Source organism: Arvicola amphibius, chromosome 8 (assembly GCF_903992535.2).
Source record: "Arvicola amphibius chromosome 8, mArvAmp1.2, whole genome shotgun sequence".
Lineage (NCBI taxonomy): Eukaryota > Metazoa > Chordata > Mammalia > Rodentia > Cricetidae > Arvicola > Arvicola amphibius.
The window spans coordinates 69,798,038-69,815,976 of record NC_052054.1 but is presented as its reverse complement, the minus strand read 5'-3'; the positions used below and the strand labels follow the sequence as shown (position 1 = coordinate 69,815,976).

Here is a 17,939-nt window from a genome sequence, read left to right as displayed (position 1 = left end):
CAATAATATCATCTACAAACTCTGAATTTCCTTTTAATGTCATATCTACAATCACATGAGGTATGGCATCGACTTTTGGGGAGAAATAAACAATTCAACTCATAGCAGTCTTTAACATTTAATGAATCATCAAGAAGAGTGAAGTCACATTGTGTGTAGGAAAATGGACAAACCTGGAGCCCACCATGTTAAACAAAATAACCCAGCCTCAAAAAGACAAGTATAATGGTTTCCCTCCTAAGTGTAATAGCTATCTCTCTATCTGCCTACTATCTTTCTTCTGTCATGTATTTATCATCTATCTTAACCATCTATCTATATACCTTGTATCTACCCTCTATCACCTATCTACCTATTTTACTTATCTTTATCTATGTACTACATATGTTGAAAAAGTAGAAGAGGACAATTTGGTGGAAAGAAAGGAGTCTAAAGAGATGAAGGACAAGAAGGAAATTAGGAGAGAAAAAAGACAAACATGGCATGTCTTCTTTTATATGCAAATTTAGGTTAAAACATATATTTATGCACACATACCTATGACATAAGAGCAGGAGGAGAGTATCTGGAGGGAGGAAGAAGACCCACGTGAGAAGGAAGTGGGGCCAAATGGAGGTAATGGGGAACAAGTATTAACAAATTACAATTACCTATGTCTATAAAACGCCATGATGAACCCAATTATCTTGTATGCCACCTAAAAGCAACAAATTTTTAATCAAAAGAAACAAACATTGGCTTGGGAAAAAATAATGGGTACTGCCTCTTGAAAACTTTGCCTTTAGCAGAGCTGGTCTTAGGGTCTTAGGACTTCATTCATGAGCCTCCCAGGACACAGATACAATTATCTACTCCACCAACGATGAAAGTGAGGCTCACATGTGAAAGGACTTGCCTGTGCTCTTACAATGAGTGAACTGTGGGACCAAGACCCAAATCAGATACAGAGTCATTGAGCTTGACCTCACACTTACAGGTGGGAGGGAGACAGAAAGGAGAGGAGGCAGGCAAGCAGAAAAGAGGACAGAGGCATCAGATAAGACAGCCAAGAGAGGTACCTATTAAAACAGACTGAAGGGAAGATGTTGAGGGAGAAAAATATGGAAAGCAAGCCACACAGCATTCATTCAGGGAATAAAGAATAAAGGATATATCAAGGGTTACATAGGATACAGCGGGATGATAAGGGACTAAGAAATGCATCATCAATCTGTTAGTCAAGCAGAAAGCGTTTACAGAGTTTCTTGACTCTGCAGAGATGGGCCATGATTTCAGCTGAGATCTCTCCTTTTACAGAGGCAACCAATCTGACCGAAGTGTAAAATGAGCAGTTATGGATGAAGGAAGGAAACTTTTAAACAGCTTTGGTCTCAACCACTACATCCATTTTAGCCACATGCATGTTGGACATTGTGGCTCTGATAATCAAGGAGTCATGTTCCAACTTCAGGGTCCCCTGAGGGATCTGAAGTTCATACTTTGCTACCTTTTGCTCTGGAGACCCATTTCCCTGAATGATGTCATCAAAAACACTCTCCAGGTCTCTGGAGACTGGCTCGGTTATGATGGCTAAGGCAAACTTAATTCTGTGAAGAGCATAGTTGAAAGGAATAGAGAACAGTAAGGCCAGGTGGACACTTGGGCCCTGGTAGACCAGCATGCCCACAGTGCCCTGGAAGCTGGAGCTCTTCTTCACAAAGGAACAGCTGACGGTAGACTTTGGAGACAGCACAGGTGATGGGTCCACTAGTACATGCCCACTCCGTAAGTAGTGCCTGGGAAAGAGAAGTTACAGGTCACTATTGCTCTAAGAAGATTGCCTTGCTTGTTGGAGAACAGAACATCTGGAGGCCTCTATAGGCCATGCATGGTTCAAAGAATTTTTTTTCCACTTAATTTATCTTCTTCCACAAGAATACCTCCTTTAATCTCAGCTCCACTACCTAAGGGGTATTCCCATCACCCTTATTGTGTAAGTATTAGTTTATCTAATGGTGTCAGTCTAGGAACAACTGTTCATATCCAGAACAGGAGTTAATGACTTAGTCTACATCAAATATTAGATCTCTCAGAATCCACATCGTATTTCATTCCGCGTTTTCTGTTTCTTCACATTGAGCCACCACTAATGGCTTTCCTCCCACTTTTTCAACAGGTTAAAGTCATTCTACTCCACATTCCTTGCATGTGGTTCCCACAGACATCATGATCGGCACTCTTTCCCTGTGCTTTGCAACCCTGATTCACTCGTGCACCACTTAAGGGCTTGATAACATGAAAACCAAGATCACTGCCTATGACTACAGGCAGCTGTGAGAAACTACATTCATCTCTGCCACATGACATGGTGACCACACTGGGGAGGGAATGTCCCACCATCAAGCCTTCCACGTAAATGAAACCCACGCAAGGATGAAAGGGCAGCAGGTCCTCAAAAGATAAAACCATTCTGGACAGGAATGCTGTACTCACACACTCCCAGCAGCTGTGCTTACCTGCACAAGATCAGTCCACAGCCCCGAATGGGTTGGCCAGGGGCACAGAATCTCACACCCTGCACGAGGAGCTACTTACAAATTTAATAGCTTCTGGTGGAGAGAAAGTCTATTTTCTTTACATAGACTTATGTCATCCCAGTAAGTCTACAGTCTGAGCTCCGGTGGATAACCTAACACCCATATATATATATATATATATATATATATATATATATATATATATATATATATGGGTAGCACCAGATGAACTCAGTGGGTTATTAAAAAATAGTCATGAAGTCTGGAAGGGGACCTGGGGGCATCTGGGAAGAATTGTGGGGGATTTGGGGGAGTAAATATGATCGAAAGCTAACATATATATAATTCTCAAAGAAAAGTTAAAAAAAAACTACATTTTTAAAAGTAAGATTGATGGCTTGACAGTTAAGAGCATTTTCCACTCTTTCAGAGGACCCAGGTTCAATTCCCAGCACCCACACGGCAGCTCACAATCATCTGTAGTTCCAGTTCCAGGGGATCTGATGTCCTCTTCCAACCTCTACTGGCAACGCATACACAATGCACATGCATATGTGCAGAGAAAAATATTTATACACATAAGTTAATTTCTTAAAGTAAGAGCTCTGCAAACTTACGCATGCTATTAGCACATGTGCTGTAAAAGGGAAGCTAAGACTTAAACTGGCTACATCTATCTGATCTGCCATCATACACTGAGCCTTGTCTCTGAGCTGGAAGCCTCTGCACAGATGCCCTATGATCACATATGGGGCATGGAGATGGCTTAGAACAAGACTTGGGAGGACAAGAAAAGGATGAGACTTACAAGGGCTCCTTGAATATTATGTCCGTGTTGTTGGATATCTTAATCTCCACAGTCCGAGAGCTTTGGACATTCTGCACTGTGTATCCCAAGGAGTCCTCCTTATTCATCCTTAACAAGTTGCCAGTTTTCCTGAGAGTGGAATGAAAAGCATCTCTGAATATCATCTGACAGACATTTCTGGATCCAGGGACAGTGACTGGGGACTCAATGTCAGTTGTGAAGGGCTGCGATGGGGTGGTCAGTCAGTGTGTACTCTTTGCTTATTAGAAAATCCTCAGCCATTTGGCCTCCAAGGAGGCCCCAGAAGCCATTGCAACCTAGTCCACTCTGCTTTGTGCTTCAGAAAGCCACTCATTCCAGCACTATTCACTGCCTATCTTCTCCCCTTCACACATGCAAGCTCCAGTGGTAAGAAACAGTTTCTGTCATACCATAAGTTTTTATTTTTATTGCAGAGGATAGAGCCCAGGGTCTCATACAAATTAAACAAGTACCCTACTACTGAGCTACAACCTGACCCCTCACTGGGGGATTCTAGGCAGGGGCTCTACCACTGAGCCACGCCTCCAGCCCCTCACAGTGGGACTCTAGGCAGGGGCTCTACCACTGAGTCACACCCCAGCCTCTAACTGGGGGATTCTAGGCAGGGGCTCTACCACTGAGCCACGCCCCCAGTCCCTCACTGGGGGACTCTAGGCAGAGGCTCTACCACTGAGCCACACCCAGCCCCTCACTGGGAGATTCTAGGCAGGGGCTCTACCACTAAGCCACACCCAGCCCCTCACTAGGAGATTTTAGGCAGAGGCTCTACCACTGCCACACCCCCAGCCCCTCACTGGGGAATTCTAGACAGGGACTCTACCCTTGAGTCACACCGCCAGGCCCTTATAGGAAGAGTTCTAGGCAGGAGCTCAATTTCATCTACACCCACAATCCTCCCACCAGATGTACTGAAAGTTGGTTTTGTAACAGATATTCCTTAGCACCAACTCAGAGATCAGGGCAGTTCAGATGCTGATATAGCCTGATACTCACCCAGCCACTTTCCTCATCTCACCGAGGATATTATCCTTGTTAATCCGAACATTCTCCCTAGACACCCTCAGCAAATCTGCCACAAGGTCTGGTGTGTAGAAGTCAGATAGTTTCATTGTCTCATATTTTTTTCTCCATGTGTCAATGTTATCTGAAATAGAACCAAACCAAGAAAAACATTTGTCAAGTTAGGATCGTGCCCATTTATGTAAGACGTTTGTAAACTACTTTTGTGGCCTAAATCCAGCTGGCACACTTGACTTTATAAATAAAGAGGTGTTGGTGCATTGCTTTATAAAGTGAAGCATTGTTTTACCATCTATCTTCTATATCTATTTATCTTCCATACCTAAACAAAGAAGAAAAATGCCTCCTTTTTCACATTAATATGTATTGCTCGGAATGACAGCTAATATAAGTGACTAATAAATATTTGTTAAAAGAATAAAGAGAGAAGGCTGGAGAGATAGCTCAGCAATTAGGAGTAATAACTGCTCTTCCAGAGGAAATGAGTTCAATTCCTAGCACCCACGTGGTGGCTTACACCATGTGTAACTTCAGTTCCAGATGATCTGATGCCCTCTTCTGGCTTCCTTGGGCACCAGGCATGCACATGGTGCACATGCAGAAAAAACACCCATACACATAAAATAAAAATAAAACATCTTTTCAAAAAATTAAAAGAAGCAAGAAAGTACATACACTAGATGAATATGGTAGTGCATACATATCCAAGACCAAGGCAGGAAGATTATGAGTTTGAGCTAATGCTAAACTACACAGTGAGACTCTGTCCTAGAAATAAATTTAACAGGAGCCAGAGGAATGACTAGGCAGAACTCATACTGCTCTTTCAAAGAACTGGAGTTCAGTATGCAGTACCCATGTCAGATGATTCATAACCATCTGTAACTCCAGCTCCAAAGGATCCAGTGCTTCTATCCTCCTTGGGCATCTGCACTCACGTGCATAGACAGGCAAACACACATACACATAACTAAAAAGAACAAAAATAAAATAAATCTTTAAAACAAAACCAAGGCCAGTAGAAAGGAACAGGTTAAAGCAACGTGTGCAAGCCAGCACTCGGAAGGTTGAAGGAAGGGGAGCCTGAGCTCAAAGCCAGCTTTGGCAATAATAGGGAGACACAATTTACAGAAAGAGAAAAGACAGGCTTTCTACTTTATCCCTTCTAGGGAACCCCACTCCATAGGCAGTGTGGCAGAGAGCTCCAAGGACTCCAGAGTGATAAACAGCATGGCTGAGACTGCCAAGCACAGTGCTACATGCTGAGACCCACCTAGGATTGTTCACCTAGAACTGGATAATAAATGTGGAGTGCCCAGATGGAAGGAACCAGACATCTAGCTAGGACATGAATGTCCCAACAAAAGGAGGAAACAGACATAAATGTCAAAGAGAGAAACAGAAAGCACGATGCCCTTTTGGAGGCCCCACGGTGGACAGGATGAGTTTTAGATGTTGAAGTGTGGACTAGGCATCCCTAAAATATAGTCCCATCCAGCCAGAATCCCATGGCTCCTTACCCTGCTCTTCCTCCCACACCTACCTCCACAGCTGTTCTTGTTGAACAGAGTAAAATGCATGACAACAGGTCCAGTTTCCCCGCTGAGGATGTAGCAGCTCGCTGGGGCTTTGGCCCACTCCTTCAGCTGATCCTCTCTCACTTGAGGAAAAGGGATTCCATAGCGTTGGCAGTAGTCCGCTGTGGTCCTGACAGTCTGAGAAGGGGACAATAGGGATCCTTGAGACACACTGGGACTTCAGCAAAGACCTCAGGAGGAGGCTGGAAAGTGCATGGTTGTTTGGGGTTTGGTTTTGTACAGAAGACACCTCTTACTCACTATGGGTCAATGAATAGTTTCTTCAAGGCTTTAATAACTAATAACTTTAGGGGTCTATATGAAGAACAATGTACTCAGATGAGGGGTCACCTACATATATTTGGAACCAGCTAATCTCATTTCCTCCCTGAGAGCCTCTTTAACCTCTACTTCCTGAGGAGAGCTGGATGGTGACAGACAAAGCCAGTTTCCATTACTGGCTAAGAGAAATGGAAAGTCAGCCATGCAAGTGCTTTTAAATAGCCTAATGATTACCATGGAAGTCAGCCAGTCCACTTTCCATTACTGTAGCAAACACCCAAGACAATCAGCTTACAAAGAGAAAAGGTTGGTTTGGGCTCAAGGCTTGGAGGTTCCAAGCCATGATCACTTGGCCACATGGTGAGAGTGAATGACAGAGCAAAACTGCTCACCTCACAAGGCAGACAGATAGCAGAAAGAAAAAAGACCATGCTGTCCTTTGAGAGCATGCACCCAGTAAACTAGGGACTTCCTCCTAGGCCAGTGTTTCTCAACCCGTGGTTATCAACACTTTAGGGGTTGAATGACACTTTCACATGGGGTCACCTAAAATCATCGTAAAACACAGATATTTACAATAGGATGCATAACTGTAGCAACATTACAGTTATAACCTAAGAACAAAAATAATTTTGTGGTTGGGAATCATCACAGCATGAGGAACTGTATTAAAGGGTCACAGCATTGGAAGGAGATGGAAATTTTTAAATATAAAAAAAAATAAACCATGAGAAAAAAAAAAGACTTAAAAAAAAAAAAAAAAGAACCCCTGCAGTAGGCACATCTCCTCAATGTTCTGATACTCTCCAATCACTACACCCTAAGGATCAAGTTCAAACACGTGGGGTTCTTAACGTCTGGGGTACATTCCAGATCCAATTATCGCAGCCAGAAAAAAAAAACGTAAGTGTGAAATATAAATATTTACCCACCAGCATTGAGGCTAAGCAGGTAAAGGCATTTGCCACCAAGCTTGATGATCTAACTTTAATAAACACAGTATATTTTATATATCTGTATGCATTGCATAAGAGGTGCAAATGCATATTATATAAGTGTATATATTTTAAAGACAAGATATATAAACTCATATATGTACTTATTTTGTGTGCATGTGTATGCATGTGTGCACACACGCAGGTGTGTGCATGTATTGCTACAGTGTGTGTGTAGCATCAGAGGATAACTTATGAGATCCACCACATGGATCTGGAGGATGGAACTCACATTGGCATCAAGCACCTTTATCTGCTGAGTCATCCTGCCAGTCAGCAAGGTTTTAAAATTGTGATCATTATGCATGTCTATGCATGATGTGGGGTGTACATGCCATAGTGCTCCAGAAGACAATTGCCCAATGTCCATTCCCCAACCAGACCCTGAGTTCCTTCCTGCACAGCCCCATCTCTGTCCAGGCCAGCTCATCTTCTCTCAAATACCTAAGTTTCTTTTCAGTTACCTCTAGTGGATCTCCAGCACTGAAGTCAAACGAGAGGATGAGGTGAGCTTCACGAGCCGGAGACAAAACAAGCGGGTACGGAGTGTTGATAGCCAAACCAGCATCCACCAGATGCAGAAACTCCCGGCTCTGCATGGCCTCATCTGTGATGTTACCTAAAACCAGGAAAAGACTTGTCTAATCTAAGGTCAGAATGTAGGGTAATAGGAAGCAGTTTGAGCAGACAGAACTGTTGTCTCAGAGAGGTGAGTGGAGACCCATTCCAGTAGGGTTCACTTCAGCTGTTGTCTGGACATGGTTAGAGTGTGCTCCTCAGAGACTCGTGCCCAGGAAGACTGGTCTGCAGTGTGAAGTGCTGATGTGGAGGAACCTTTTAAAGGACAGACCAATTTGGAGGTGGAGGCATCAGCCTTGGAAGGGATTTGTGTTGCTGTAAATTATTAGTTCTGGAGAGAGCAAAGTATTTATACAATGATACCCATCCATATGTGACCATGTCCCTTCTACACATGGCTTCTCCATTACATTATATTGCAATCAGGAACACCCAAACCAGAGGATGAACAGATGGCGGCACCTCATCTTGGACTTTCATCTTCTAATGCTATGAGTTAAATAAAACTGTTTTCTTTATAAAGTACATGGCCTGGGGTATTTTTTTATAACCAATGAAAATAGAGTGATACAACTTCTCAAGGCATGTATGGTGCTGACCAAGCTAACAACATTGTGAAGCTTATCTTCCTAGGGAAATTACCTTTTCTCAAACTACAAAGGCATTAAGGCACAAGATGTTGGTGGTAGGCAGTCTCATCATGGAAGAGTGGTAAACGTTTGGGAATTGGCATAGTCTTGGAAGAAGTCATTCATAGAGCAAGATGACAGAAGTTTATAAAAGATATAAAGTGGCCGGGTGGTGGTGGCGCATGTCTTTAATCCCAGCACTCGGGAGGCAGAGGTAGGCGGATCTCTGAGTTCGAGGCCAGCCTGGTCTACAAGAGCTAGTTCCAGGACAGGCTCTAGAAACTACAGGGAAACCCTGTCTTGAAAAACCAAAAAGAAAAAAAAAGATATAAAGTGACCTAAGAGTATCCCACAGACCGTGTATATTCTATCTGAATTATGGAGGTCAGATCATGAGAGGATAACCTATGGTGAATGGCTACATATTATTAGAATCAGAGGAAAGCACCAATATTTCAGGGGCCTTACTATGCCTTCTACTGATACCAAAAAGACTATGTGTCTCTTGTTATGAACCACTACCATGGAGAAGCTTTGCCATACAGATCATTGAGCACCATTCCATCCCCACCCCCACAACTCCACGAAAGGGATAAGCTGAGATCACTGCATGGCCCTCATCCTCCATAGCTCACCATAGCCCATTAGAGATTAGGAAGGCAGAAAGGGGCGCATTCTCACCGTTTTTATAGAGGAAGTTGTAAACAGTTCCCCATTCCCACCTCCAACAACAAATTCCAGTTTTACTCAGAAAAGTAAAAGTGTCCCAGAGATAACCTAGATGCAGAAATGGAAAAGTAGAAAGTAAGTATCATGGGATGGCATGGGTTGGCACTCCTCTAAAGTCCTATGGCGAAGCACTGACCTTCGATGTGACACAGGGTTTGAGTATGGAAGACCTACCTTATAGTAGATGGCAATGTCCCAGGGGCTTGGGTCCCCAATTGAATAAAGAGAAAAAAGTGAACTGAACTAAACACCAGCATCTCTCTCTTTCTCTCCCTCTGTTTTTCTCTCTGTATGTGTCTCTTTCTGTCTCTCACTCTCCATCTCTGTCTCTGTCTCTCTTTCCCTCTCTCTTTTCTCCCTCTATCTTTCTCCCTCTCTATGTCTCTCATTCCCACTCTGTCTCTCTGTCTCTCCCTGTCTCTCTTTCCATCTTGCCCTGTCTCTGTCTCCCTTTCTGTCTCTTGGTGTCTCTCTCTCTGTGTCTGATCTCTGTCTCTTTCTGTCTCTATGTCTCTGTCTTTATGTCTCACTCTGTCTCTCTCTATCTATCTCTGTGTCTCTCTGTTTCTCTTTTTTCTCTCTCTTTCTCTACTTCCTGACTGTGGGCAATGTGACCAGCTACCTCATACTCCTTCTGCCATGGTGGACAGTATCTCCTTAAACTATCTATCTGTCTCTGTATGTGTATATTTGTGTCTCTATGTCTCTGTCTGTCTCTTTGTGTCTCTCTATGTCTCACTCCCTGTCTCTCTTATATCTCTGTCTCTCTCTCTCTCTCTCTCTCTCTCTCTCTCTCTCTCTCTCTCTCTCTCTCTCTCTCTCTCTCTCTCTCTCTCTCTCTCTCTCCTTCCTGACTGTGAGGCAATGGGACTAGCTGCCTTATACTCCTTCTGCCATGGTGGACAGTATCTCCTTAAACAGTTTCTTTCTCCCTCTCTGTCCCTGTTTCTCTGTCTCCAACTCTGTCTCTGTGTGTCTCTCTCTGTCTCTATGTATATCTCTCTGTATGTGACTCTCCTCTCTTTTTTCTCTCTGCTCTCCTTTGTCTCTCCTATCTCTCCTCTGTCTCTGTCTGTCTCTCTGTCTGTATCTCTGTTTCTCTCTCTCTCTGCCTTCTGACTATAGGGCAATATGACACTCTTTCTGATGGGCAGTATCTCCTTCAACTCTGAGTCAAAATAACCCACTCTAAGTTGCTTGTGCCAGATAACTTGTTGCAGGGATAAGAAAATGTGACAGATACCAGTGGGGACAAGATAGGAGGAGGCTGACAGTACTGGCACTTACTCCCGACCCTGTTTGTCTGTCCATGCGTGGCACCCACAGGAAGCGCTTGTGTCCTCATGAAGCAGTACAACAGATATTCAAGAAACTGCTCCTTCTCCTTGGGAGAGATCTCATTCCAATTCTGGACTACCTCAGCCAGCCAGATGTACTTGTGTTCACCAAACACATCTGCCACAAGAAACCCAACTGATTACCCGCTTCAGGACAGACTGCGCCATCTCCTGAGAGTCAGTTAGCCTACTCCATCTCATCTCTTGTGGTGACCAGGATGTGACTGTGTTGTAGAGCAATTTCCTCTGAGAGAAAACATTCCATCCTTCAGAGAAGCCTATGAAAACTCAGGAAATATCAGGCAGCAGAGTTTAGTTGCATACACAGTCACTTACAGCGGGGAGGGAGAAGGAGAAAAGAGGGCCACATCTCCATGGTGAGCCACCTGGTTTTGTGTCAACCCCCTGCTTCCCTCACGCTCTCTATTCCCTTAGCATCCACACAGTAGTATGCAAGTGTGAACTCATGCACAAACCTCTCTTAGCACTCAGAACCTGCTGCAGGGCCTGGAGCTTATCCTTGATGCTGGGGTCATTCTGATCTTTAAGAAAAGCCATCATTAAATCCAAGAGCACTTCATCCACCTGTGTCTCTGGTGCTTCCGTGTATGCTGCTGCTCCAGCCGCTGCTCCAGCCGCTGCTCCAAGATAAAAGTAGCCTCCCATGAGAGTGTGGAGAGACCATCACTGCCTGTCCCCATAAAAATCTCTTTGTCACCCCATTCCTGTGTACACCCAACCCAGATTCCATGTGTTTTACTTACAAAACTCCCACATGCAATTCATGAACCTAGATGTTCCTCCCAGGCCCACCTTGGCTGACAAATGGCAAGTATAGAACAGAAGCCCACCTCCCTTGTTCCATGTAGCACAGAGGTATGAGTCCTCTTGTTAAGGTTTCTTACCCTCTCTCATTACCCCTTTACAATTACCAGAAGAGTAAGGAACACACAGACACACGCATGCAAACACACACTTCCAGCTGTGGTTTCTCTGTCTCCCCAGAATCCTCAGTTGCCTCATCTGTCAAAAATCTCCTGAGCGGGGGTAGGGAGATAACTCCATCAGTAAAACACTTGCTACTCAAGCATGAGGACATGAGTTCAGATCCCCAACACCCACTTAAAAAGTCAGGCAAAGGGGCACACACCTGTAATCAGCAATGATGGTGGAGATGGGAGCATCCTAGAGGTTTGTTGGCCAGTCAGTCTAGCCAGTTAAGAAATTCCATGTTCACATAAGTAGAGAGTGATAGAAGATGGCACCAGACATCATCTTCTGGCTTCCACACACATGCACAGCACATGTACATGCATCACACACGCACACAGAGAGCACAGGTGAGCAGACGAGGTAAGAATAGCACTTCACAAGGTGACTATGAGCATAACCATGACATTCTGCATAATCTGTGGCGGGCTTGTTCAGCTTCTCATCCATGTCCTCATCAGTGATTCAGAACACAGCAGGGTGCTTACCTCCCATAAACAAACGTCCCTGCTTCAATTTTGCTCTCAAGTCTGCTAACATGTCTGCAAGAAGGTAAAAATGCAGAATGTTTATCTGTACAATGCAGTCATTGGCTATGGTGTTGAGTATATTTTTTTTCAGTTTTCGAAGACAGGGTCTCATATTGCCCAGATTGGTCTCAAACTCCCTCCATAGTTGAAGATGACCTAGAACTCCTGATCCCCCTGCCTACGCCTCCCAAGTGCTGGAACCACAGGCATGCACCACCAGTCCTGGTGTTGAGTGTGTCCAAGGCAAGTTTCTCTAGGGCTATTCCTTTATACTATTGACCACAGCAGACTGGAACTTTGCTGATTGATAATGACTTTCAAGACCTAACTCCATGCCTCCCTTCCAACTCTACCTCCAGTGAACCCATATTGGTAATTTGAAATTGGAGGAGACATACCACTATAAATCAAGGCTTCTTCACCAGAGAGCAAGCCTGGTATACCCACTAAGGAAATGAAACATGACTCAGCCTTCAACTTTAGCCTCTAGGTCATTTCAAAGTCATCTCCAATATATGAGGCTGGGGTGGGTACTTCTGTCTCGGTTATAGGAGGTATAGTGTCACAGAGCATTCAGTTGACAAGAGCATATTAACATACTGGTCAGAGCTGTGATGTGGCACCAGGCACAAACTGCCATTCATTCCTACATCAGTGCTCAATTGACAGTGAGAGTACACAAGTAACTCAGCATTCTTATGACTTCATGGCTCTCAAAAAAATTAAAGTTGAAGGTTTGGAAGATGATTCAGTGGTTAAGAGTACTGCTGGCCCATCCAGAGGACCCAGGCCCAATACCAAGTACACACATGACATTTCTCAACCATGTATAACTCCAGTTCCAGGGAATCCAATGCCCTCATCTAACCTCTGCAGCCACCAGGCACATACAGATATACATGCAGACAAAACATCCCTGTACACAAAATAAAATGTTAAGATAGGGTCTCTCTATGTAGTCCTGGTTGCCCTGCAACTCTCTATGAAAACTAGACTAGCCTCCAACTCACAGAGAACTCCTACCTCTGCTTCCCAAATGCTGGGATTAAAGTGTTACCACCATGCCTGGAAAAAATAAACAAAATTTTAAATTCAGGTGATTTTAGCATCTAGTCCTTTGGGTTGTGGTAAGGATAGTATAATAGAATAGATAATAACTGCTGTTGTTACCCAGTGCTTTTACCTACCAGGCTCCATCCTTAGTACTTTAGAGGAATTCACTCTCTAAATCCTTACAACTACTGTTATCATCATCTAAGTGGTGAAGATAGAGCAACGAAGATGCAGAGAAGGTGGGAAAAGGAGGTCACATGTAACTAACCACCACTGTTGCCAAGGCAGCCCACACCCAGCCACTCTGCAGCAATCCTGGATGCCCCAATGGTGGCTTGAGAGAAGGCACTAGCATTGGGAAATATATTTATAGGCACAATGACAGTAGTCTCCTCTTCTGTCACATGAAGGAAACTGAAAATTAGTTTATTGACATAAGATATCTCTAGGCTCTGGCCTCTGGGTCTCCCTCAAATACTCACCACAAATAAATTTCTTAATTTCTTCCATATCAGCTAGAGCACTTCCCCATAAACCTGGAAAGAAAAGAGAAATAAGACTAAGACTTCCTGTAATTAAAGTGAATCGATAGGGTTCCATTACATGTGAATCCTGCTGCCTATCATCAACAGAAGCAGAATGGAATGTGGGAACAGCTGAGGGGTTAGCAGTTCTAGTGTCAGACAGTGATAGCTTAGGTGTGGGATGCTGTTGTTGGTGGGAAGGAAGGGGTATAAATGGACTCTAAAAACCTGGAAATGGAATGTAGATGATTTATATCCAGATTAGAAATATATAAGATTCAGAGATGACATCAAAAGACCCTAATTCAGTGACTAGATGGTTGGAGGGCCATTTTCAGGGGAGGATGAGGTGAAGTAAAACAACAGTCCCGGCTCTGTTTCTATGCAGAAGGAGGCATCCATGATGGACTTCACAGTATATCTCAAAAATTATATGTTGGCCAGACATGGCGGTGCACACCTATAATCCTAGCATTTGGGAGATGTTGCAAGGAGAGATCACTTGTTTGTCCCAGCCACCCAGAACTGAAATAATCACACAGAAACTGTATTAATTAAATCACTGCTTGGCCCATTAGCTCTAGCTTCTTTTTGGTTAACTCTTATATCTTACTTTAGCCCATTTCTATTAATCTGTGTATCACCACGAGGTTGTGACCTCCCAGCAAAGTTCTAGCATGTCTATCTCTGGCAGTGGATCCATGGCATCCCCTGACTCTGCCTTCTTTCTCCCAGCATTCAGTTCTGTCTTCCCTGCCTACCTAAGTTCTGTCCTATCAACAGGCCAAGGCAGTTTCTTCATTCATTTATGATAATCACAGCACACAGAGGGGACTCCCACATCAAGGAGATGGATGCAGAAGAAGTAAGAATTCAAGACTAGCCTCAACCACATAGTTAGTTCAAGGCCAAAATGGGATACATGAGACCCAGTTTAAAACAACAAAAATAATTTACTGAATAAATGAAGATTTAACTATCTTTGAATTTCTACCATACTCTGGGCACAGTGTTGAATGCTTCATTTGTGAGGTCACATATAAATCCCATACCTGCATTTTAAATCTGCTTATCATGTAACCTTTGATTCAGGTGCCTCCTGGACCATTTAGAAAGCAATTAGGTATCTATCTGTCAAGCAAGGGAGTCCCTGGGAGATGCTGAAGGCCTTCCTCTGGAAACCCCAAGACCTCTCCTATTCTCCTAGCAATGAAGAAGCCTAGCATAGCTAGATACTCAGAGAGGTCATTCTTGCCCATCTACTCCCCACCTCCACTGAATTCCATCCGATCCCAATACTGACCTCTCAGGTAATTCAAGTCTCTCTCAGGCTCAGATCTAACCAATTTTCCATTCTTAAATCTGCTTCCAAACTGTGTGATGGGGACGTAAGCCCCAAGTGCAGGGTAGCCAGCATGATGAGGGGTGAATTCGAACCAGGACTCTGGGGAGGCAAAACAAGAGTAAACTATAAGCTCTGAGCCTGGAACATAGGTGCTGGAGGAAGGGATTCCATAGAGAAAGGAATGCCAACCAAGAGACTAGAGATGGGCTGGCTGATCTCAAATATTTGGGGATCTCTTCCCCATGCCCCTGAAAGCCTATTCAGATAGAAACAATTCATTATTTCAAAACCCCTGTGACCATTACTTCCCCAAATGTGAGCCTCATACCCACCTTTCTCTTCAAATTCATCACAGATGCAATGTCAGAATGTGGGGATGATGGAAATTCCAGACACACTATGATGTGAGGGTTATCTGGGACACTGTGGACTGAGTGACTACTTATTATAAGAAAGATAAAAATCACACAATCATGTTTGTTCTAGAAATTTCCATCAAGTAGCTATGGAAGGCACAGATGACAATGTCTAGGAAGACAGATGAGGAAATAATTACACGAGTCCTCAAGAGAGATGCTGATACTTGGTCCACATTGTGGAGAAGACAGTGGTTGCAATGTTGAAGGTTGAGTTAGAGAAGGCGTGGAGTAGAGGTCTCATTGTTCTTTAGGGAATATTTGTAAAGAGTACAGCTATTCAGACATGCATTACTGAGTAACTGTCTTCCTCTACAAGGGAAGGCCACCCTCTTCCAAACCAGTGTACAGCTCAGGAAGAACATATGGAGTGGTTAGAGAGGAAGGAACCTCCTGGATAGCCATTAATATCAGTCAAATCAACCTTAGTCATCAATGGAGTGGCGGATGTTACAGCCAAATTAACCTTACCTCTGAGCTGATGGGGGAGGTCTATGAAAAGGAGGAGATCACCTCTACCCACTTTAGTGGAAAAACCATACAAGGACTATGCTGATTAATTTCAACTTTCAACCTGGCATGGGCCAGAATACCTGCTAAAAGAGGGGCGTTTTTTTTTGCATTCTTTTTTTTCTAATACCAACCGCAGTTCCCCCTCTCTCCCTTCCTCCTACTCTCCCTTAACTCACTCCCACCTCAGCCCCCCCATTCACTCCTCAGAAAGGGTAAGGCCTCCCATGCAGTGTCAACAAAACCTGGTACATCAAGTTGAAGCAAGTCCCTCACCCTTGTATCAAAACTGAGCAAGGCACCCCACCATAGGAAATGGGCTCCAAGTTCAGGAGTCTTAATAGGTAATAGATCGGGTTAGCATATGGTAATGTCTGTGGGAGTCTTTCTTGATTGTTAACTGAGATGGGGAAATTCAAGTCTATTGTGAGTGTCAGTGTTCTCTAGGCAGAATCAGTATAAATGGGGGGAAAGCCAGCCCAGAGTAAGCAAGAAAATAAGGATACATGTGCATATTTCCTCCCTGCTCTTGACTTCCCTGCAATAACGGGCCATAACCTGGAATTGTAAGCCAAATAAACTCTCTCTTTCCTGGGCTGCTTTTTGTTTTTCTTGTTTTGTTTTGTTTTGGTTTGGTTTGGTTTTGGGTTTTTTTTTTGTTTTGTTTTGTTTTGTTTTGTTTTTCGAGACAGGGTTTCCCTGTAGTTTCTAGAGCCTGTCCTGGAGCTAGCTCTTGTAGACCAGGCTGGCCTCGAACTCAGAGATCCGCCTGCCTCTGCCTCCCGAGTGCTGGGATTAAAGGCGTGCGCCACCACCGCCCGGCTCTGGGCTGCTTTTTGTTACAGTAATTGTAACAACAACCAAAATGAAACAAGATCAAGGACACAGACAGGGACGAGAGAAATAGAGCATTGACCTCAGGAATTTCTGAGCTTTAAGATGCTCGGGTGAGCAAGCACCTGGAATATGGCCTGACAGATATTGAGAAATAGGGGCAAACACAGCAAACAAATAAATGCATTTTATATATAGTAAATTGGGTGAAGAGTTCTTGATCCCAGGGCAAAGATTGTGGCTGAAAAGAAAAATGGAACATTAGGAAAGCCAGCAGCACTGGGGTAGTTATTGGAGCCATGGAGAAAATGGAAGTAAAGAGTCATGCCACTGTACATCCAACCTGGGTCCCTCACTTCACCCATATTTCAACATCTTTGGTCGTCCAAAGCAAGTATGGCCTGTGTGGTGGTTTCTGGGATCCCTGATCCCTGTTTGCTCTCTGTGAGCTGAGCATACTATTCTATCCTGACAGCCCATTTTTGCTCCTGGACCTCCCAACGGGGAAGTCTGGAAGAAACATCCATACATTCCACTCAAAGCCTTTCTGGAGAGATGGAACCCAGAGTCCCATGCATTCAAGGCAACACTCTACCACCGAGCTATATCCGCAGTCCTGTTCAGTGTCTTTCATTCCCTTGCTGCCTCCCCTCCCTTCAAATTTTTGCTTACTCTGAGTTTTTCTCTTCCTCCAGTCAGGCTGAAGGTCACCATCAACAGCTGCAAAGATTGGATAGGGCAGCAGTCCTTCTTCCACATGCTTCTTTATGCTGGACAAGTTAGAGTTCTGTAGCTATGGAGGAAAAGTACCTAGACTGAATGGGGTAGAAGCATAAGGGGATGATTCATTCTCTCCAAACTCAGTGGGATCTTTGCATATAGTGCACCTAGTTCTGAAATAGTCTTTTCTTTCTTCTTCATCTATGAAACCCATTCCACATGTGTGGAAATCCGAGGACAACATGAAGGAATCAGTTCTCCTTCTACCACGTGGTTTCCAGGATTGAACTCAGATCTTCAGGCTTGACCGCAGCTATCTCGACAGTCCACTGTTCATACTTTCAGTGTAGAAAGCAGACAGCGCTCACCTACAGAGTACGGTGGGGTACCTCAAAGGATGACACTGGAGAAGAGTCAGAGAGACCACTGCAGAGGAAAGCAGTCCCACAGGCTGAGAATGAGGAGAGAGATCATGTCCCTGTTCATCTGGAGGAATTTCATCC

At 44.0% G+C, this 17,939-nt stretch overlaps 1 protein-coding gene across 17 annotated transcripts in view; it reads right to left on the bottom strand.

Annotated features, from left to right (window-relative positions):
• LOC119820365 (calcium-binding protein 5) overlaps positions 1-17,939 on the bottom strand; it is a 57,589-nt gene that overhangs the window by 12,349 nt on the left and 27,301 nt on the right. For 6 of the 17 annotated variants that reach the window (XM_038338589.2, XM_038338586.2, XM_038338590.2 and 3 more), the window contains 12 exons: positions 17,389-17,509; positions 14,915-15,055; positions 13,570-13,623; positions 11,993-12,046; positions 10,991-11,152; positions 10,465-10,632; positions 9,130-9,225; positions 7,705-7,859; positions 5,930-6,101; positions 4,360-4,510; positions 3,325-3,453; positions 1,487-1,775 (listed from right to left, as the gene is read on the bottom strand). In XM_038338589.2, coding sequence (XP_038194517.1) covers positions 1,487-1,775; positions 3,325-3,453; positions 4,360-4,510; positions 5,930-6,101; positions 7,705-7,859; positions 9,130-9,225; positions 10,465-10,632; positions 10,991-11,152; positions 11,993-12,046; positions 13,570-13,623; positions 14,915-15,055; positions 17,389-17,509 — 1,692 coding nt within the window. Of the gene's footprint in view, positions 1-102; positions 1,776-3,324; positions 3,454-4,359; positions 4,511-5,929; positions 6,102-7,704; positions 7,860-9,129; positions 9,226-10,464; positions 10,633-10,990; positions 11,153-11,992; positions 12,047-13,569; positions 13,624-14,914; positions 15,056-17,388; positions 17,510-17,939 lie in introns of those variants that run through there. The other 11 variants (XR_005286495.1, XM_038338592.1, XM_038338595.1 and 8 more) reach the window with 7 other exon arrangements.